General features: G+C 46.2%; 1 protein-coding gene across 1 annotated transcript in view; it reads right to left on the bottom strand.

The window, feature by feature from the left end:
• Positions 1-19308, bottom strand: part of LOC148648715 (voltage-dependent calcium channel gamma-2 subunit) — a 65009-nt gene that overhangs the window by 15440 nt on the left and 30261 nt on the right. The window contains exon 2 of the mRNA XM_088606541.1: positions 5701-5784. Within this exon, the coding sequence (XP_088462667.1) occupies positions 5701-5784 (84 nt within the window). The remainder of the gene's footprint in view (positions 1-5700; positions 5785-19308) is intronic.

The following is a 19308-nucleotide window of genomic DNA, read 5'->3' as shown; positions in this document are numbered from 1 at the left end:
GCTGCACCAATGCACCTTTGCTCCCACGTAAAAAGCCAGTTCAAGCAAGATTAATTACCCCGTTCCCGATTCTGACCCCGAGGAACCAAGGATCAATTCGCCTGAGTGACCGAGAGCTCAGTTGGAAAGAAAATCAGAAGACGCAGGGGTCTTCCGGAATCAGGGTCGACAGCCCCTTCTGCACTGTGTTAAACCACCCTACGCTACATTGCCCTGCCTTGAGTCCGTCTGTGCTGCACAGCTCTGCACTATACAACTCTTACTCTCAATTCTGATGCTCTGAGTTTCTGCGGTCTAGTGTCCTGCACTCTCTTACCCTGCTCTCTCCTTCGATTCTCCAAGAGAAGCGCTGGTACCCCCAGAATGATCTGGCTATCAGCTCCGAGATACCAGGACGCAAATCTTTTCATCTATGAGACCTTCGTCCCATCCCCATTTTTACCCGGAGGATCTCCTCTTCTTGGTCGGATGTCGGTCCCTTATGGCCCGACCCCACTGCATGGTTTTTCATTGAGCTCTTGAATCCAGGCATTGGCAGTCTGTGTTTCCGCTATGTCCAGGAAAGCCCACCCTGGCACCTGGCTCTGGCACAGAGCTGATCAGATGCCACCTGCGCTGGGTGGCACCAGCTACAGTAGCTCGCACTTTGAGCAGCATGGATTCAGAGCATGGAGACTGGCTGATGGTTGCACATCGCCTGTCTAAATCAGCACATGTACTGACCTCTTTCTTGCCAGGGCTGGAACAAAATCTGTAGCCTTGAGCCAAGATCATGGGTGACTCCAGGCTAGGAGATAGCGAACACAGAAGTACTTACTGCCGACTGCAAGTGAGGAAAAAATCTGGTGTGTTCTTTAATACAGATAAAAGTGTTAAAACACAAACTCGCTAATTCACCCCCGAGTGAGCTATTGATTTCCTTAATTGGACATTTTTAATCATTTTCTGCTGCTGCAGTTTTCAGGTTGCGTGTCACCTTCAGCAAAGATAGCTAGGAATCTGCTCGACTGTTTAGCAGAAGTTTAGGCCAATTAAAAGTTCAATTAAGAAACTAAGATCTCAGCTAGAACAAAAAAATCAAACCTTTAGGAACAGGCCGGGTAAACGCTGTTACAAAACATTGTTGCTCATTGCAAGAATTCTACTCAGATCTACTGATCCATCCAGGCATGATGTAAATTCACAGATGCAAAAAAATAAATGACACTCGTGTGTTATACACCTTTGCCCCAGTATATGTTTATTCGGTAGAATCAGATAAAACAACACCCAGGGGAGGAGAGCAGTGATGAAGCCAGTTCAGAGATAGGGATTATTAGGAGGCCATGATTGGTAAAGGCCAGGAGGAAATTCGTCCAGAACACTAGCGTTAACTCTTTGACCAAAAAAAGTCAGAACCTCGGTTTTACATCTCATCTGAAGGACAGCACCCTTTTTCCACTATAGAGTCCCCACTACTATACTGGGACATTGGGACCCACACAGACCGCAGGGTGAGGTCATACAAGTATGGAACACTTACATATATGACCAGAGGGTCATAAACTCTGTGGAACATTTCCATGCCTAACAGATCTCCCTGGTCTCCATCGCTGACAAAAGGTCGAGGTGTCAGAATACCGCCCTGTTTTTCATCGCTTTGACTGGGCGATCGAGAAGAACCACATCAGGGGGATGGCTGCTTCAAACAGCGCCCTTTGTCTCCTGTGCTCAACGCTTTCCAGTGTCTCACATATCCGAATGCCAAAAAGCTGTGTGATCAGTCAGCCCTGCTAAGTGCTGAAATGCTTTTGGAGAATGGATCAATTTTACCGTTGGCATTAGAAAACGCCCCCAAGTGCAACACCCACCTGCACCAAGAGTGGGTCAAGCGAAAAAGTTTTGAAAGTCTGGTCACGTATGACATGAGCTCTGGAAAGTGGATTTCAAGCACACCACACACTTCTGTTTTAAGCATGCCTCCTAATCTCCCCCATTTTATTTTGTTTTTCTCACAGAGGGAATTCATTGGCAGTGAGCAGCTTGTGTTCACTCAACACGGGGCTGCTGGGATGCCTGCCCTGTAAAGGGCAGCTCTTTGATTGCTACGGGGGCAATGCCCCTGGGAGGGGGTCGCCTGCCTTTCCCATCAGCCCTCCGCGTGCGCCACAGTGACACTGGCGGTGATGACATCGATTTTATTGGTTTGCGGTTTGGGTCAGGAACCAGGCGCCACTCCGGAGGCCGTGTGCACAGACTCTGCAAAACGCACAGCGAAACCAAAGCGGGCCTCGCTGACAATGCAGGCGCCTCCTTCAGCGAGGCTTCAAATAGATCCACCCAGTGGATCTGGCCCATGTCTCTAGACTCTGCACTGTCCTGTCCTCATCAGCGGCTCCCGGCTCTGCTCCTTGGGGTTCTGAACTCTGCACATTTTCTTTGGTTCTTTAAGCCAGAAACAGCGCAAAGCCATGGGGAAGTCTAATTCGGTCCCGTCAAAACTTAATGAGCTCACCTTAGCTCTTCTCCCAGGTGTGGAGCTGCTAGTAACTAACAGAAGCACAGAAATGGCCTATGGTCTAATGGTCTAATGGCCTTCTGACCTAGGGACTGGAGTTGTAGAGCTCCTGCACTAGACTGCACCTTAATTCCCTCATACCAGTTCTCCAGTTTCCTCTTGCAGGGCATGGTCTTTGCCCGCTGTCCTCTCTTTCACTGATTCTCTCCAGCCAGCTCCTGCTGCCTCCCTGTGCAATGTCAGTTGCTTTGACACTGCAGATCGCACTCAACGTCTGCCGACCATCTCTGCCAATCTCCTCCCGCGTACGTCACCATCATCTTAAACTCAGCCTTTCCGAGTCTGACCTTCTTTATATCCTTCCTCCTCCTTCTCTGCAGATCGTCTCTCTTTCCCTCTTGATCCGGCTACCACCCTCCCCCTCCGATCGAGGAGGATCTGAGCATCAGGAGTTGATTTTGGTCAAAAGTAGAGACCGTTATGATGGTGCCGGTGACCCTTACTTGTTTGGTTCCTTCTCCCACTGGCCCAACCAAGCCCAGTGGATCTGCCCCTTGTCTCCAAATGGCATATTTGCAATGCCTGGCAAACTCTGAAAACCTGTGCCTCCTGGTTTTTATACAGTCTACAATTATCCTCCTCCAATCGATCAGCGGACATAGGGTGGCGGGTCACTCCCACAGCCTTCTGGTGCTAGCCCTGCTGTCTTTTCATTATTATTTTATTATTTACACATTTCTACTTAAATGCACCAGTGGCAGTATGTACCATCGTCTACATACAGTACTGTACATGAATGCAAAACATTCTGGATTGGAAAATCTGCGGAGTGAATCACAATAATGATCATGTCGTTACAACTCCCGAAGCCTGACTCCAACTACCTCCTCAAGATCACCAGCAGCCACTTCCTAAAAAGTTCCTTTTGCCGCGGAAAATCTTTTGTCCATGTGGCACATCCTCAGACTTCAGAGGCCGTGAGAGATACCTTGCAAGCTGACCCACGCCTCTGCTGTGCGTGGTGGGCTCGCCCTTTTAGTGCACTGCAGGAAGTGACCTGGCAGCCCAAACCCGCTGCTTAACGCTAACAGTCACAGAAGGTCTGAGTCCACTTTCTGCAGCCGGCAGGAAAGTAGAACTTCAATCCTAAAGAGGCAGATGGGGGGGGGAGAAGGGAGTGACCTATATAGAAGAGGCTGAAATATTTATGGAAGTGTGTGTCCTAATTGGCACACCATTGGGAGCTGTATCCCAATCCTGTCATCTTTAAAGAAGTCATTTATACATCGTGCGCGTTCGCGCGCCAATCGACACTTGCTCACCCCGTTTGACACCGGCTGAGCCGGAAGTGGACAGGACACCTCCTATATTCCATGCGGAGCTGTGGGCAGGACCAATGCCAAACGCCCCCCCCCCCTCCAAAAAAAGTGGAGGTTGTCCATCACTTGCTGAGCTGATTAAGGTCAAGAAGCTATAGGTTTATGAGATTTTATGGCATGTTTCAGATTTATGTCTAAGTGCCACTAAGTCTAACGATACTGCTAAGACGTGTAATCATATACAGTAGCTCTGGCTATGTAGGGTCTGTACTCAGTGGACCCCCTCCCGTCTGTAAGAATGGATTAGTCCTTTTGCTCTTCTCTTACAGGAAACTCTCCAGATTCTGTCCAAAACGCCCACAGCCCGTGTTCATCTCTGGGACTAGAGCCTCTGTGAAGAAGGCAGCTCCGCTCCACCCCTGCAGGGACTCAAACCCTCAAAAGCTCTGAACACGTCCGGTATGACACCAGTGGCTAACGTCGCCTTTGCCAAGGGACTGACTCATGTCACCAGGGAACAGTGTGGCTCTTGGCTCGGCCAGGATTCGAACCCGGTCGCTCGTTCAGAAAATGGATAACACCACTCTCTGGACGGTGGACACACCAAGAGTCCTGGTCCTCTATCGCCGGGGGAGTCTGCACAACACCAGTGACTAGCACGGCTCTGCTCCTGCCAGGACTTCAATCACAGTCACTAGCGTTAGCAAGAAGCCTACAGCTCCACTTTGTAACCACCTGAGCATTTCTCCATTCCACCGGGTCTGCTGTGCTGCCCAGGTCCTCTAGATATTTTTTTTAGAAATCTTAGCATAAGGGAGATTAGAACTGGCTGAGCCCTGGTTTCCTGAGGGGCTCAACCAGTACCGCACTGGTACCAGTACAGTTAACCAGGTGTGAACTCAAACCTGGGTCACGTCATTGGCTGGCTAGGATCAGGATTCCCTGAGAGGCACCACAGGGCTCCGGCTCTCTGGCAAAAAGCGCCCCTTGTAAACTGTCAGGAGCCTGCGGCCTCACGGTGAGATCAGGGCTTCCTCCACTGTCAGGCGTGTGCAGCACGCTGGGAGTCGGATGACAAATGACCTTGCAGGTAGGCAAGTTGGAGAAAGTGTCCACGTGCCTCATTTACCCACAGCTGGCGTGGAAGAGGCTGGCAAGAAAGCCAAGTCTTCAAACAAGATTAATGAGAACACATGGTCTTCAAGGAAAAAAAAAAAAGAAACTAATCAGAGTTTTAAAAAAGAAAGAAACACCACTAATTGCCGTTTGCTGCTATAACTATCACAAACTACGATGGGGCACGTCAGAAAAATGTTTGTCAAAGCCACAAAATTCTAGTGCACAACGCAGCTGAGCAGTTGAACTGACTCCTTTATGGGCTTGATCAGAGACGACTAGGAGGGGATCAAATATTCAAAACAACCTAAAATCCCCAAAGACAAAGCCAACCATATGGACGTCCTCAGGAAGTTCACAAAGCAAAGGACACAAGTGGACACTTGAAGTGGTGGGGGAGTTCATTTAAGACAGGGAATAAGAGGCACAGCTTTACACGGAGAGTTGCAGGAGCCTGGAACAAGTTGCCCCACCATTTTCTTGAAGCTGATACCCCGGCTGGTTAAGAAACAGGATTCTCAGAATAAACAGCAGGTAATAGAGCTAGAAAAGCGACAATTAAGGTCTGGATGGACAGAATGGCCCTCTTTGATGTGTCCACTTTCTCATGTTCTTGATAACGCTTGCTGAAAGAGAAGGAGATGGGATGTGGCTCCTATAGTTCCTACACATGGGGGGGGGGTACAGATCAGCTCCAAACTGAGCCGCAGGGGCACAGAGGGGGCGAAAAGGAGAGAGAGGTAGGTAGGGGAGTCACAGACAACTTACGTAAGAAGTACTCTGCTGTGTCTGCTTCGTAGTCTGTGTCCTCAGGAAAGTGGTCTATCTGTTTACACAGCCCTTTAAAATTTCCTGCAGGAACAAACAGAAAGGCATGGTTAGGCACCCAGAGCCGAAAAAAATATCTTCTTTGTTCAATTTTTCTTAAGCTTTACCGTGCTGGGGGGGGGGGGTTAGGGCTGGGACATGATTTCACTGTCTCATTCTAAAGCACAGAACCAAGCCTGAGCTGCCTTACTGATGCGATGACACACAGACCACACACATGTCTGCGCTACATGCAGGTGGGAGGGGACGCACACTGGAGACATCAAGCAGGTTGCAGTGACCTTAAAGAAGCGACCTGTGAAAATGTTCTATGTGCTTATGTTGATGAATCATCACTGTATTCCTCTAGATGTGGTGAAGTGTTGAGAAAAGGACAGCAGAATGTTAGCATGCAGAATGAAAGGCTTGGACCGTAGGTACAGAGGGATCATGTCGAAATCATCCACATTGATAAATAAGTCTTTCCTGGGAATTCCGGTTTCTAATTTTGCCCACCACATTCCAAAGGCAGGCATTGTTATTTTGGAGTCCAGAGATGAGGAACAGTGAGTGATTCCTGAAGCCAAAGGAATCCCGAGGACAAAGGAACTGAATCTCTTCAGTCCCGATAGTCAAGTGGTCAGGAGTCATAAATTCGTAACCTTGGAAGGCGGTGAAAACATTCCCCCCAAGGGACTGCTTCAAATAGGCCCTCAAGAGTATAAATTAATATTCTTTCAGCAAAATCAGTTCCTGATGCGATCAACTGGGGGCGTCTCACACAATCTAGCCTGCCATGCTGTTGAGATGGACTGCCTGGGAACCTTTCGTCAAGACACTGGATGGGTTTCCAGCAAGTCAACAATGTGGCGACTTACAGGACTTCCACAAAGCTCCCGACTTTGTGCCTAATTCGAAACTCGGGATTTTCTTCTCTAGAATGCCAGTGAATGGATTTCGGTGCCGAGGTCTGAGAAACAGGGACTGCGGTTCCCCTTTTTAAATGAGGTCCAATGAGGGCAAATGACAGGGAATGGTACCTTTGAGAATGGAATGGCAGGTGAAGGCCTTTGATCGAGTGGTTTGCAATTTTTCACCCCTCCCCCCCCCACCCACGCACGCTCACGCGCAAACAAAAAAAAGTGCTGAACTGCTCGTGTCCACCTGGTCCATCAGTCATGAGCGCTGCTGGCCCGATCGGACGGCCATTGATTTTGTTTCCTCACTCTGCCGCAGTGACGCGGGGGGGCGACCGGAAGGGAGGGGGGGGAGGAAAAGAGACAGAAGGGGGCGCCGGAGGCCGAGAGGGGGAGACACAGGGAGAGCCTGGGAAAGGGAGCTAGAGCATTGCCGAGATCCCACTGGAGTCTCACTGCATCTTCTGCTTCATTTAACGAGCGCCTTAATTACCCTCGCTTTCCACACGCACAGCCGCAATTAAACGGGGGCTTCGTTAATTGATGATTTGGGGTTCAAGTGAAACGACTGTATCAGTTGAAGCCAGCGCCGTTTCTCTCTCTCACACACACACACACAGTCTCACACACAAGGACGTACAGTGCCTATAGAAAGTCTACACCCTCCCGGGACTTTTTCACATTTTACTGCGTTACAGCGTGGATCCATGATGCATTTAACTGAGCATTTTTGCCGTTCATCAACACAGAGTACTCTATAATGGCAAGGTGGAAAAAAAAATCCAGACATTTGACTTAATTAATTAAAAATAAAAAACAGAAAATAATGGAATGCATATGTATTCATCCCCCCCCAGAATTAATACTTGGGAAGACCACCTTTGGCAGCAATTCCAGCTGTGAGTCTCTTTGGGTAAGTCTCCCTCAGCACTGCACATCTTGACACTGGAAGTTTTGCCCATTCTTCCAAGCCCCATCAAGCTGGATGGGGACCGTTTGTGAACGGCGATTTTGAAGTCATTTCAGAGATGCTCAGTTGGATTGAGGTCGGGGCTGGCAGTGTGGTCTAGCAGGGGTCCGGCAGTTGCTGGGTTTCTGATTGGTGGGGGAGGACAACTCTGAAGCTTTGCTTTAAGCCAGGCCTTAGCTTAAACTCTTCCACGGGTCTCTTTTGCAGATCCTTCTAAAACCGTGGGTAACCCTCACGTTCTAACCAAAGGAAAAGAAAGGAGGAATGTAGCTACTGCAAGGTCCTGTAAGAATTCTGTTTGCGTGAACTGCTGTGCTTTCTGTTTGCGCGTTCATCCCTCCATTTTCTAATTGCTTTAGCCAATCCAGAGTCGCGGGGAAGCCTGAGCCTGTCCCAGCAAGCGACAGGTACAGTACAAGGCAAAGTACACCCTGGATGGGGTGCGAGATCATTACAGGGCACACACAGAAAAAACGCCTGCTTGTGCATCACTATTAACGAGGCTCGTCCCAGCCAGAGAGAGGAAAAGTAATTGAATCAGAATACAATTGAAACACGTCCCTTTCTGCTTTTCCTCTCGTCAAGCTCCAGGCTCAAAATTTCCTTTAATTTGTTTTTTTAACTGAACAACATCAGCAGATGGAGAACCAATGGACATTTGCCACAGCCCTAACAGGAGCAAGCCCTGCTCAAGCGTACTCCTGCCGAGGATTTGAACCTGCAACCTTCCAGGAACAAGACCAGGGCCCATATTGCTATGCCACACAACAGGAGCGAACAACCTTAACCTCCATGCTGCCCCAAAAATTCCAGGGTATGCTGGCAATCCCCATGAGAAAACAAATGTAGTCATTTAGCAATAAAAGGCTTATTCCACGATATTCCATGATTATTATAATTCTGTAGTTAATCTTGTTACAGTCATATTGCCATTCCTATGACAAACCAATATGAAAGGCCCATTATTGATGCATCCTTACTGGGCAAACCAGACTGTCCCATATTTCACCACAGGTCACGACAGTTTATTGCAGACTGCGCTGATTGCTGTAGTGTGCTGTCACCCAAGCAAGCTGAGATCTGACACCACCAGTCCAATTTCGAGCACTGTCCTCTGTCAGAGAGTTTCAACAGACACACCTCCCTGCAATGATTGAGCTTCTTCAAACCTTGGACCCAATGTTCTGTTGGCGTCTTTTCTAAGCAGTCTTCTGGAGAAAACCCCCTTGGGGGTAGAATCTTGTCCCGCGTGTGTTCTTTAAAAAAATGTCTTTTGAGCTTAATTTTGCACACATAAAAGGGCTCGATTCTAATTGTAAAGTCCCAAGGCTGTGTCTAGTGTGTCTCGGTACACCTGACATATATAGTCATATCCTGAAAAAAACACATTAAACTCCTAAGTATATTAGTTTGTTATAAGGTCAGTTCAGTGCTGCCTTCTTGGGTCAATTAAACTAATTGATAGTCTTGAACCTCTGTCAGCTGGGTGACAGGTGTTTGTTGTTGGGTAATTGATCTCACAGAAGAGTTGTGAACGGCCTATTAACGTGTCTTGCTTAAAGCTGGAGTCTGAGAAGGACACTGGACCTTTTAAAAATTCCAACAATCTCGAATATATTTAAGAAGAAAGAAACTGGAGATAGATTTACCAGGTGCAGGTGAGGAAAGAAGAAATATTGGATTTTTAGGAAAACCCTAAAGACAACTGTCAGTGAAATCACCAGGAAATCTGTCTCCAGAGTGCAAGAGTGAAAGTATTGAAATTCACAGATTGCAGAACGCTGAGACAGCAAGATTTCAAAGGCTACAGACGTATACCTCTTGCCAGCACGAAGATCAGAAAAGCCAGACTTGAATTTGCTCAAAAGGACAAAGATGAGCCGAGAGAGTTTTAGAACAAAGCTTTACGGACAGATGAGACCCGGCAAAGGAACTTCAGATGCTCCCAAATTCACCACCTCATCTGTGAAGCGTTTTGAGAGTAAAGTCATGGCCTGAACATGCATTGGGCCATCACAGAAACTGGCTCGCTCATCTTTCCTCCTGATGGAACTAATGACCACAGCAGCAGACTGAATTCTGAAGTTCACAGAAACTTTGTCTGTCCTAAAGCACATAGCCAAATCAACCAAGATGCTCTCACCATTTAAAGAGAGCAGCACTGTACATGCTGCAGACATTTGTGACGTCACAACACCCTACCAATAGGCAAAAACGCCAAGTGTCTGCAGCAAACCATCTCTGATTACACAAAGAGTTTGATGAGCTCAGTGCATCACTGATGTAATGAAGATATTTCCTCAAAGGGATATGCAACCAAATACTGACTTTTCCACTCTGAAATGTTCTCAAAGTGATTGCGCTGAAATATTTATGGTCACTTGAACTGACTGACTGGAACAACAAATTCATTTGTATTCTAATCTGATCGAATTCACGGAATTAGCCAAACATAAAACAGACTGTGCTTGTATGGTATTCGTTCGAATGAGTTGCATGATCACACAGATTGCTTATTGGTTGGTCAAAAATAAGTTTACAGTTTTTACCCCAGTACTTTTGGAGGGCACCGTAACGATCTGTCTCAATGAAGTTCCTAAAAAACCAATAAACAAGAGTTGCAACAGATAGCAAAAAAGGTTCTACACAATGTTAAGACACAGAGCTGTAGTGGAAAAGTCACTATAAATGTAAATCAGAGGAAGAAAACAATTTATAGCTCTTGATGGCTTTAAAAGACTAGTATTGTATAATATGTTAAATTACAATTTCTGGGAAGAAGCCCATTGAAAAGACAAATATAACTTATTATGGAAAAAACAAACATTTTTCCAGCAAGCAAGATGTGTTTTTATTCTGGAGTTAGGCCAGTAATGCGTAGCTCATCCATCCATACGCTAACTGATCTATTTCCAATTTAGGGTCACAGGGGAGCAAGAGTCCCAGCAAGCAATGGGCACAAGGTAGGGGACACCCTGGACGAGACGCCAGTTGATCGCAGGGAATGCACAGCTCACCCCTGGGCTCAAAGCAAAAGTTTTCATTTGGCAAAAGCTGCCGACGTGACAGATCTTGAGGTGTCTAATAAACCTGTGCACCAGTGTATAAAGATATATTCAAAGGTCACAGAAATATAACGAGTGATATAAAGTATCACAGGCGGTTTTAGTAATGTGGCACAGGACCGGTGCTGGAGAGCTGAAAGAGAAAACTATGGGGCTCAGAAGAACAGCATCTCTGTGCGTTACTCCAGCTGTTCAGCTGTATTTTATATAGCACCTTTAAAAGCAATCATTTCACAGCCTTTCACAGTACTTAAAAACAAATTACACAAAATAAAATTAAAGGCGATTCTAAGCGCACAGCTCAAGAGAGAAATGCTTCTTTCTAGCCCATGATTCAATAGGATTTGTTTTCCTTAGAATAATAGGGGAATTCCCCTAGTGTGCAGGAGAATATTTAAGGCGGACGGAGAAGCTTACACAATGGGCATGCTCCTACAACTCCAGCAATAAATGATGATGTGCAGCTCAATAGGTATCAGAACCACTCAGTTTAGTCGTACAGCAAGCAGCAGACCCACTATAAAGACGAACAACAGGAGCTTTCTGCTGAACAATGAAGCCAGTCTGATAATGACGCCCACATCAGACACCCCAGAGTGTGGAGCTGATGCAAGAGACAGATGCAAGGCAGTAATCAGCCTAGCTGACTTAATTAAGACCTGATTTCGCTGCTCTCGCTGGTGAAAAGGGTGCTTAACAAAGACATGGTTGTAATTAATGGTATCTAGAGAATAGTGGATGGGCGCCCATCTAAGTAAGGCCTTATTCATTTAAGAATTGAAGATCAAGAGATCCGCAGGCTTCTTAAAATGGCCCGCAACCTCGTTTATAATAATTCTTTGTGTTTATATAGCGCCTTTCATCCAAAAGTGCTTCACACACACAGGAGGGGCAACACACTGCACACAGCAGCAACTCTACACAGCAGATCAGGTGCAAAAAGGGAGAAATTGCCCCAACACTTGAAGCAGGGGAATTTAGGCAGGCTAGATCCCAAGACAGAATGTAACCGGGATATTGGGGTTAACACCCCTACCCGTACAGTCTGAGCTCTGGGATCCTTTAATGACTGAACAGTCAGGACCCCCATCCAAAGGGGTATCTCTACAGTATGTAGAAATCTGACTTTGGCCTGGGGAACATTGCTCCCGATCTGGCTGGAGGGAATTTTAAGCAGACACCTGCTGCTGTACGTGACCCCCCAGAAAGGCAGGATAACGTCATCAAGAACAGACAGTGGATCATGAGGAGAATGCGGACTCTCAAACAAACTTTCATGGCGATAACATGTCTGGATTCGGACAATTAAACCTTTGTAATACTGTTGCAATTCAGGGCACTCTGGGACATACACTGTACCTTATGCGTGTCTCCTTCAGTGCTCTCCGGAATTGGCCATTTTCCTTACAATTAACCTCATTTCAAACCTTCACTGGACAACCGGGTCCAAACCACAGCACAGCTGATGTATCAGCCCCTTGGTGTGTGGTGTAGCTTCTAATATGAGAACAACACTTGCTGTCTAGGGGTCCACCAGTTGTAGAGAATGATTCTGACGCCCTGGTAGACAACAGATAAATTCACTGTGTTAAAAGCACAAAGTATTGTAATTCAGAAAGCACTGTCAGCTAAAACAACGAGCAATAGTACTGTGATGGGAATCTAGGAATATGCTCTTTACCCTTGATATTATAGAATACTATCTTTAGGCTCAGATTCCATTTCTGAGTGCCTTCCAGATGCTGCGACTCAAAATGACAGATGGGAAGTTGAAAGGAGGAGCATGGGTCACTGATGCCTATGTAGGCAATGTATTGTATAATTTACTGTCCGATTGTTTTAGGCGCCCGAGCCATTTAAGTAGCTGTCCAGTGAAAACTGCTCACTCAACGATACGGTATTTCACATCCTGGTAGCCACGTCCTCACTGAAATCCGGGCTTCGGGAACCAGTAGAACAATGCCGAAGAAAGTCATTAACAGTCAATTAGCAGCTCTGGCAGACAAATCTCAGGCCCTGGTTTCATGGCCATAATCAAACAAGGGCCTCTCTCCTGAATTCCTTGACTACAATAAAAAAAAAATTGTGCAAAAAATTCATATAATGTCTTCTCACCTTTTTCAAGGGTTGCATGTTCTTACAGGTCTATACAGGTGTACCTGTGAAGCACTGCGCTATATCATCCAAATTTACTAACGCTGACTTTAGGGACCCGGAAATAGTCACTTTGCAAAACCCCTTCTTCATCCACAATATATACATATACTGTACATGCTGTCATCCAATGCTCAGTTTTTTTACTTCCTTGAATTTGGAAAAAGCTATTATTTTTCACCACCATTTAGGCATAAGTTCCAAATGTTAAGCAGCTCAGTCCTTGCAGGTTATGATACAGGAATTGTCCATGATCTATTAGAATTAATGTGCCACTAACCCACTGCCAGTGGGGAGCAGGCATTGGACCCCCAGAGGTTTCGCACCTCTCCCTGGGGACTTTTACTTTCCTCTCTCCCATGCCCACAAAGCTCTCTGCTGCTGAACAAGGTTGTCGACTGCTGTATAATCCTGTAAAGCTCTCTGTGGCAAGCCGTTGAGACGGGTTCTATAGCAAATAAAAGACTGATTGATTTATTGATCGATCCATCGATTGATTGAAGATACGAACTTGGTAGTGATGAAGAAGAAATACACACCTCCTCCAAAACTGAAACTGCAAGGCCTTTCACATGCTAACGATGTCAGTAGCCATCAAAAGGGAATTGGAGCCCATGCATTAAAATAAAGTTTCTAAGTGTTTCTCAGTTGTAATGTACACTTGACCATCTTTGTAAGATTTCGATTTGTGAGACCATAAAAGGGGTATTCTAAATACAGTTGAAGTCTAAGCTTACGAAAGCAGGGAGACAGACACCTGTGGTGTGCAATACTTACATGTGCGACATTTAAAAATGTTTAAGGCATACCATCGTCCCATACATTGAAATCTGTATGTTAAAACTAAAGGTTAATTCTCAATATACAGTATAGAAGTCCTAAAAAATATGCTTCTCTAAAACTGACATTTATAGTAACTGACAGAGATGGTTCAAAGTGTAAAAGTTACCTGTAAATGCACATAAACAAAATGCACTTTCGGGTGTTTCTGTTTGTTTGAAAACAATTTAGAAGTGCTTTCAAGCCTCTCTAGGTGCAAACTGGATTGGCACTGCTGCAGACAGCATGTTACATTCGGGTCAATACACATGCAAACCAATCTAATTACTATGTTTAAGAAAATGATGTGCAAGAGTAATAATATAGATACAGTGGCATAACTTCTCTCTCTTCTTCTTAATATTAACAAGACAAAAGTGGTGTGTTCCAGCGTCGTTGTAGCAGTGCCAGGGCATGGTCCTGTGCCAACATAGACTGTGCCCAGTGGGGCACTTTCTCACCTCCCCTGCTCTGTGTCAGCCTCTGAGGTGAGATCTCCCACCAGGTCGCTAATCAGACTAATGGCTAAATTAAAGGCCAGGCTCTGCCACTCTCTCCACACCCTGGGGCGGCGGCTCTGTCTTCTGCCCCTGCACTGGCTAGATCACTGGGGCAGTCGAGCCCATTGTAACCGCAGTGATTGAATCAGTCTTGTGTAGAAAAATCACAGGAGTGCACTGCCTTAATGTGGATCGAATCATTAGACCTCCCATTTTCAATACGCCTTGTCCTTTAATCACAATATAAAAAAAAACATTTAAAAATAATAATCAGCTAAATAAGTGAGCACAGCCAAGCTCAGTTCTCTTTCAAACTTTTTTTTTAGGTTTCCCGAAGATAGAATGAGCTTGTCTGCTTGTAAAGCGCTACAAATTAGTTTTCTTGTTCCCTGCCAAATCGCCCCGGTCTTGGGAGGGAAATACTCCAGACAGTTTCCCAGGTACGCTCAGAGACGGGCACATCTGCATATTTACACATTCTTCGTTGCTGGCCTTCGAAACGCCACGCAGTTCTTGGGCAAAAACCCGACAGAAACACAAAATGACTACAAGCTGCCGGCCTGCTGAAGGATGCTGGGAAGACTGCTCTTTTGTGACGATGTGTTGGTCAGGACCCTATGCAGACGGTACAATCCGGAAGTAAGTGGAAACGGATATGGGGAGGAGATGACGAAGAACTGGGCAGGTTGACGAACAGGGGGGCGTGACGACTGTGCACTGGTGCTTGGGGGGGGGTGTGTGGCCAGGGCGAACAAGTCCAGGGGGTAATCCAGGGTGAAGTCCAAAAGTCCAGAGCCGGGTGATCCATCCAAGACAAGGTTTAAATACCGTAACGGGATCCGGTGCAGGGACGGGGAATAAAAATGGGTTAACGAGGCCAGGCGCTCCGAGCCCTGGACCCAGAAGGTCAGGACGCCGGGGTGAAGCCGATACCGTTGGGTCTCTCCTGGACCCCCTGGTAGGTGGGCCTCCGGGTGTCCATCTCCCGGTGCTGAGCCAGGACTAGTGAGAGCGTCTGGCTTAAATAAGGAGGGGCAGGATAGGAAGGCAGGTGCACATGATCAACTAAATTGTGAAAGATCTGGAGCGCCCTTAAGAGGAGGGATTACGATCCTGACATCTGTGAGGTACGCTGCACGTCATTTTGCATTCTGTACATTTTATGCATTTACTTGATTTGCCTTCTCATCAGCCATGCATGTATCTGATTTGTTAATGGGCTCATGTTGAGTTGTCTTGTGTAATGTCTTCTGTCTTTTACCCGCCCGCAAAGCCCACTGCCTATCTGGGACAATAAAAGGAAGTAGGTAAGTATCTGGCACAGGGCCTCTGAGAGCAAGCAGGACCAACCCAATGATTACTGGGATGATCTGGGCAGTTACAGTGCTGGCTGATGGGTTCCTCACTGTTCTCAGAGCTGTTCTTCAGAGCTGCCCCCACAAGGACTGGCCTACTGTCCTTGTCCTCACAAGCAATCAGAAGAAGGGCAGGATGGGAACTGTCTAGGAATGTAGTCAGACGCTGTAGTCGTCTCTGTCGTGCGTCTCTGTAGTGCAGATTGCTCTTCCAAGCCACTCTTACAGTGACTTAGCAATGCAGACCGAATCTGCTGCTTCAGGTGTCGGGGGGTGCCCAGTTACTCTCATGGCTTTTATCCCCATAATGCACTGAGGAGCAGCTGGAATGTGGAATATAATCGGATGATTTTTTGACACGGGCGTCCTCTAATCCAGTGCTGGAATACCCCTGTGTCTTCTGAGTTTTACAGCAGCTGAGTTCTCAGTTACTTAACTCAGCCCCCCTCCTGTGTTTGAAAGCCAGATGGCTGCCCGGTAGAAAATAACTGGAATGTGTAATTTGGCTGCCCCACATCACTCAGGTTGGGGCTGTACTGCGGCTGTGGATATTGGGGTTCCCCTCTTTACACATGACACATTATTGCAAAATGTACTTCTGTATTTAGACATTTCTGGTAACGTCATACAGTAATGTTAATTGCACATGCTGTGTTCACATTGTTACTGCCTGTTTACTGCTTATTTTGGGCAGCAGAAAATATTTCTGGTAGCTCAGTGCTGGAAATAAAGTTAAATTAATCAGATTTCTCCTCTTGTAATTGAGACTCAGCGAACAACCTTTAACATCTTTTTGATCAATTTAGGCAGAAGTCTAAATTCATCATGCAGACATTCTAATACTGTCTGTACAGTTGTATTAACATCACACTTTTGTACAAACTTTTACATCTTTTCCTACCCTACCACTTCTACAGTTTTTTACTTTCCTGATATTTAGTGCATAAGCACAGGGAGTACTTAATGACACTTAGTTTACACTGTTTTCCTGCAGTAGGTAAATTCCTGTGTTTTGCAACAATTTGAAGAATTCAACGATGGAGCACAGTAAATTCTCAGATCATTTTGGTGTTCTCAGTTCTTCCCCATATCTAAATACACAAATTGGATTTTGCTCACTGTAAGCTTTGTAAGTTAATGCAAAAACGGACAAGAAAATTATTAATAATCCACTTCTCTGAGCAAAGAGAATGACACCCCATTTTGTTTAATTCCACCTGAAGTTATACTCATTTTTTTTAAAAGCCAACATTTGCAATCCAACATGAATGTGCACCCTGAACGCCTTCATGGCCGAAATCCATTCAACGTCAGCACAAAGTGCCGAGGAAAATGCCCGACTAAAATATGCAGACAAAAGATGGGTTCGGATAGCTCACAGTGGCACTGTGGGCGAACAGCAGCCTGACCCCTTAATTCCGAAACACTGTTGAGAAATAAATCGGCGCTAATCTAATCACCTGGGTTAACCTTCTTGGCTTGAAGTCTTGGTCGGATTCCTCATCTGTTCACTCTCCAGACACAGGCGCTGCTATGGAGAGTATGATCTGTACCAAGGCCATTTTTGTCAAGGCAGGGCGGTCTTTCTTACTCTCGTCATTTCTTGGTTTATATGGCCACCTGTACAAATTACCCAACTCCCACATGCTGACAGTCATTCTATTGTTTTTCTTGTGTCAGTCTCCCGATCGGTCTCTCTGGACTATACACATTTTTACCAGTAAGTATGCTATAAATGAATACAGTATATAAGCTGCCAGTGCTGAAAGCCTCAGCTAAATAAATAAGTCATCTTAATATCTCTCAGTTTGGTGTTACTGGTATCTTCTTGATAGCTGAGGGTTCCACACAAGTGAGAGCACTACAGCACTGACTGAGGTCTAATTCCTGTTATCCATACTGTAGTGCTGGATCCTTCAAGCTGAGTAATTCTGTGGTCGATTCCGCTTCAGAAAGAAGCGATCGGCCGCCGGAGGTGGGTGTGTCTCCGTGTGTGTGTGTGTGTGAGATCCTTCTCCAGGTGGTACGAGGTAAAACTGTTGACAGCTGAATCAGAAAGAGGAAAAGTCCTCTCAGCTCTCGGTCTGGCTCTGCCTCCGCCAAACTCGCTTAAAAATACACCTGACCGGCGTGAAACATCCACTGCCGACCCAGAGCCTGCAGCCCTCCAAACCCTGAAATGTTTCTGATTCCCCTGCCTTTTGGAGTCTGGTTTCCATGCCTGCAACGTGATGCTTGGTATTTTTTTTTGGGGGGGGGGCATTTCATCTGTATACCCACTACCCACCCCTCCCCTGTGCACAGATCCACCAACCCCCCCACCCCCACCACGCTCAGTGCAATTTGTAATCATTCCCGCCTGTAGAAATCGGAGGCGCCCAGGGTGCTGTTTACTAACTGGCAGCGCGGCCTGCCACGATAATCGATACGTGCGGAGAATGCTCTGGGCCCGGCTGCTGCGTGCAGCTCTGGTGACTCAGCGCAGGGGAAGCTCGTGAGTCACAGTGCTTCCTCCTGCGGGACAGGATGTACCCTTCCGTCCCGGGTTATGAACCCCCGAGGCGCTCCGGGTGGGGACGAGGAGGTGCGTCTCTCGGAGCAACCGAAACGCCGCGTTAGTCCGACGAGAAGGCAGCAGACCTTCTCGGGATGGAAGGGTTAAATTCGTTCCCTGTGCGCCGTGTTCAGCAAAACACCAGCTGCAACATTAAATGTGCCTGCTGTTGGTAAGACTAGAACCAGCAGAGACACAAAAAAATGCTCGTTTTAAGAATCCCAAAGCAGTCTTTTTGTGTGGAGAGCAAATCTCCCCGCTTTTAGAAAACGCAGCTATAGCTCAGTTCCGAAGACGTCTTATGATCGAGGTAGACGTTTGCTTAACCGATAGAAATTAAATATGGTTGAGGTTTTTATCTTTTTGAGACTTCAGCTCCTTTTCAAGTAGGTGTATAAAAGGTCAGCGGTGACTTTTCGTGTTAGAACCATCCTCCTAATTGCTGGGAGGGTGCTTCTCTTCGGCCAAATATACAATAATCTCCTCTTCTGCGCGACAAAAAGGTCTCCAGGGGATTTTTACTCTTCAGGATAATTCCCTGTAAAAGTGACCTTGGCCGAAGACGACCCCCCCAAAAATTTGCAATGACCATACAAGGTAGTGCCTGCAAAAGTCAGAGTATAAATAATGTAAAGAATTTGTCACATCTTATATACAATAGCAGCCACCTTAAAAAAACAGCCTTCAGTGCTGAGGCAAAAAAACAAAGGAGCTCTTGCCAGAACTAGAGATACACATCTTTTCGCACACATGAGATGTCAGCCCTCACCATGCTAATTGGTAACACTTCATAATAAATGTCCAGAGTAATTGTACAAAACACAAAGCAATTCCTCACTGAATAAATAAAGTCAGAATGTGTTCAGGACACGTTCCACACTTAAAGTGTCATGGCGTAATGCAATCAGAAGTAACATAAGGAATGCTCGGTAATTATTGCTGGTAGTGACAATGACCAGGAGTCATGAAAGTGTCAATAATATGGATTTTGAAAAGACTGACAGGTAAATGGAAGTTTCAGATCTATGCAAAACTGATTCCAGTTCTTAAGGAGATGATAAATATAACAGTGTTATCCCGAACTGTCTAAGCCACCCTTGAAGTGTAAACTAATATCCAATTCTACTTCTTAGGAAAGCAAGCAGTGGTGTTCTATTAATGTGTGTAATTGAACATCAGTGACTCCAGATCCTACTCGAGCTTTATCTCTACAGGATCACAGGCCATCAGATTCC

Source organism: Lepisosteus platostomus, chromosome 14, assembly GCF_059453375.1.
Source record: "Lepisosteus platostomus isolate fLepPlt1 chromosome 14, fLepPlt1.hap1, whole genome shotgun sequence".
Lineage (NCBI taxonomy): Eukaryota > Metazoa > Chordata > Actinopteri > Semionotiformes > Lepisosteidae > Lepisosteus > Lepisosteus platostomus.
The sequence above is the reverse complement of the archived record's forward strand: the minus strand, read 5'-3'. Positions and strand labels throughout refer to the sequence as shown.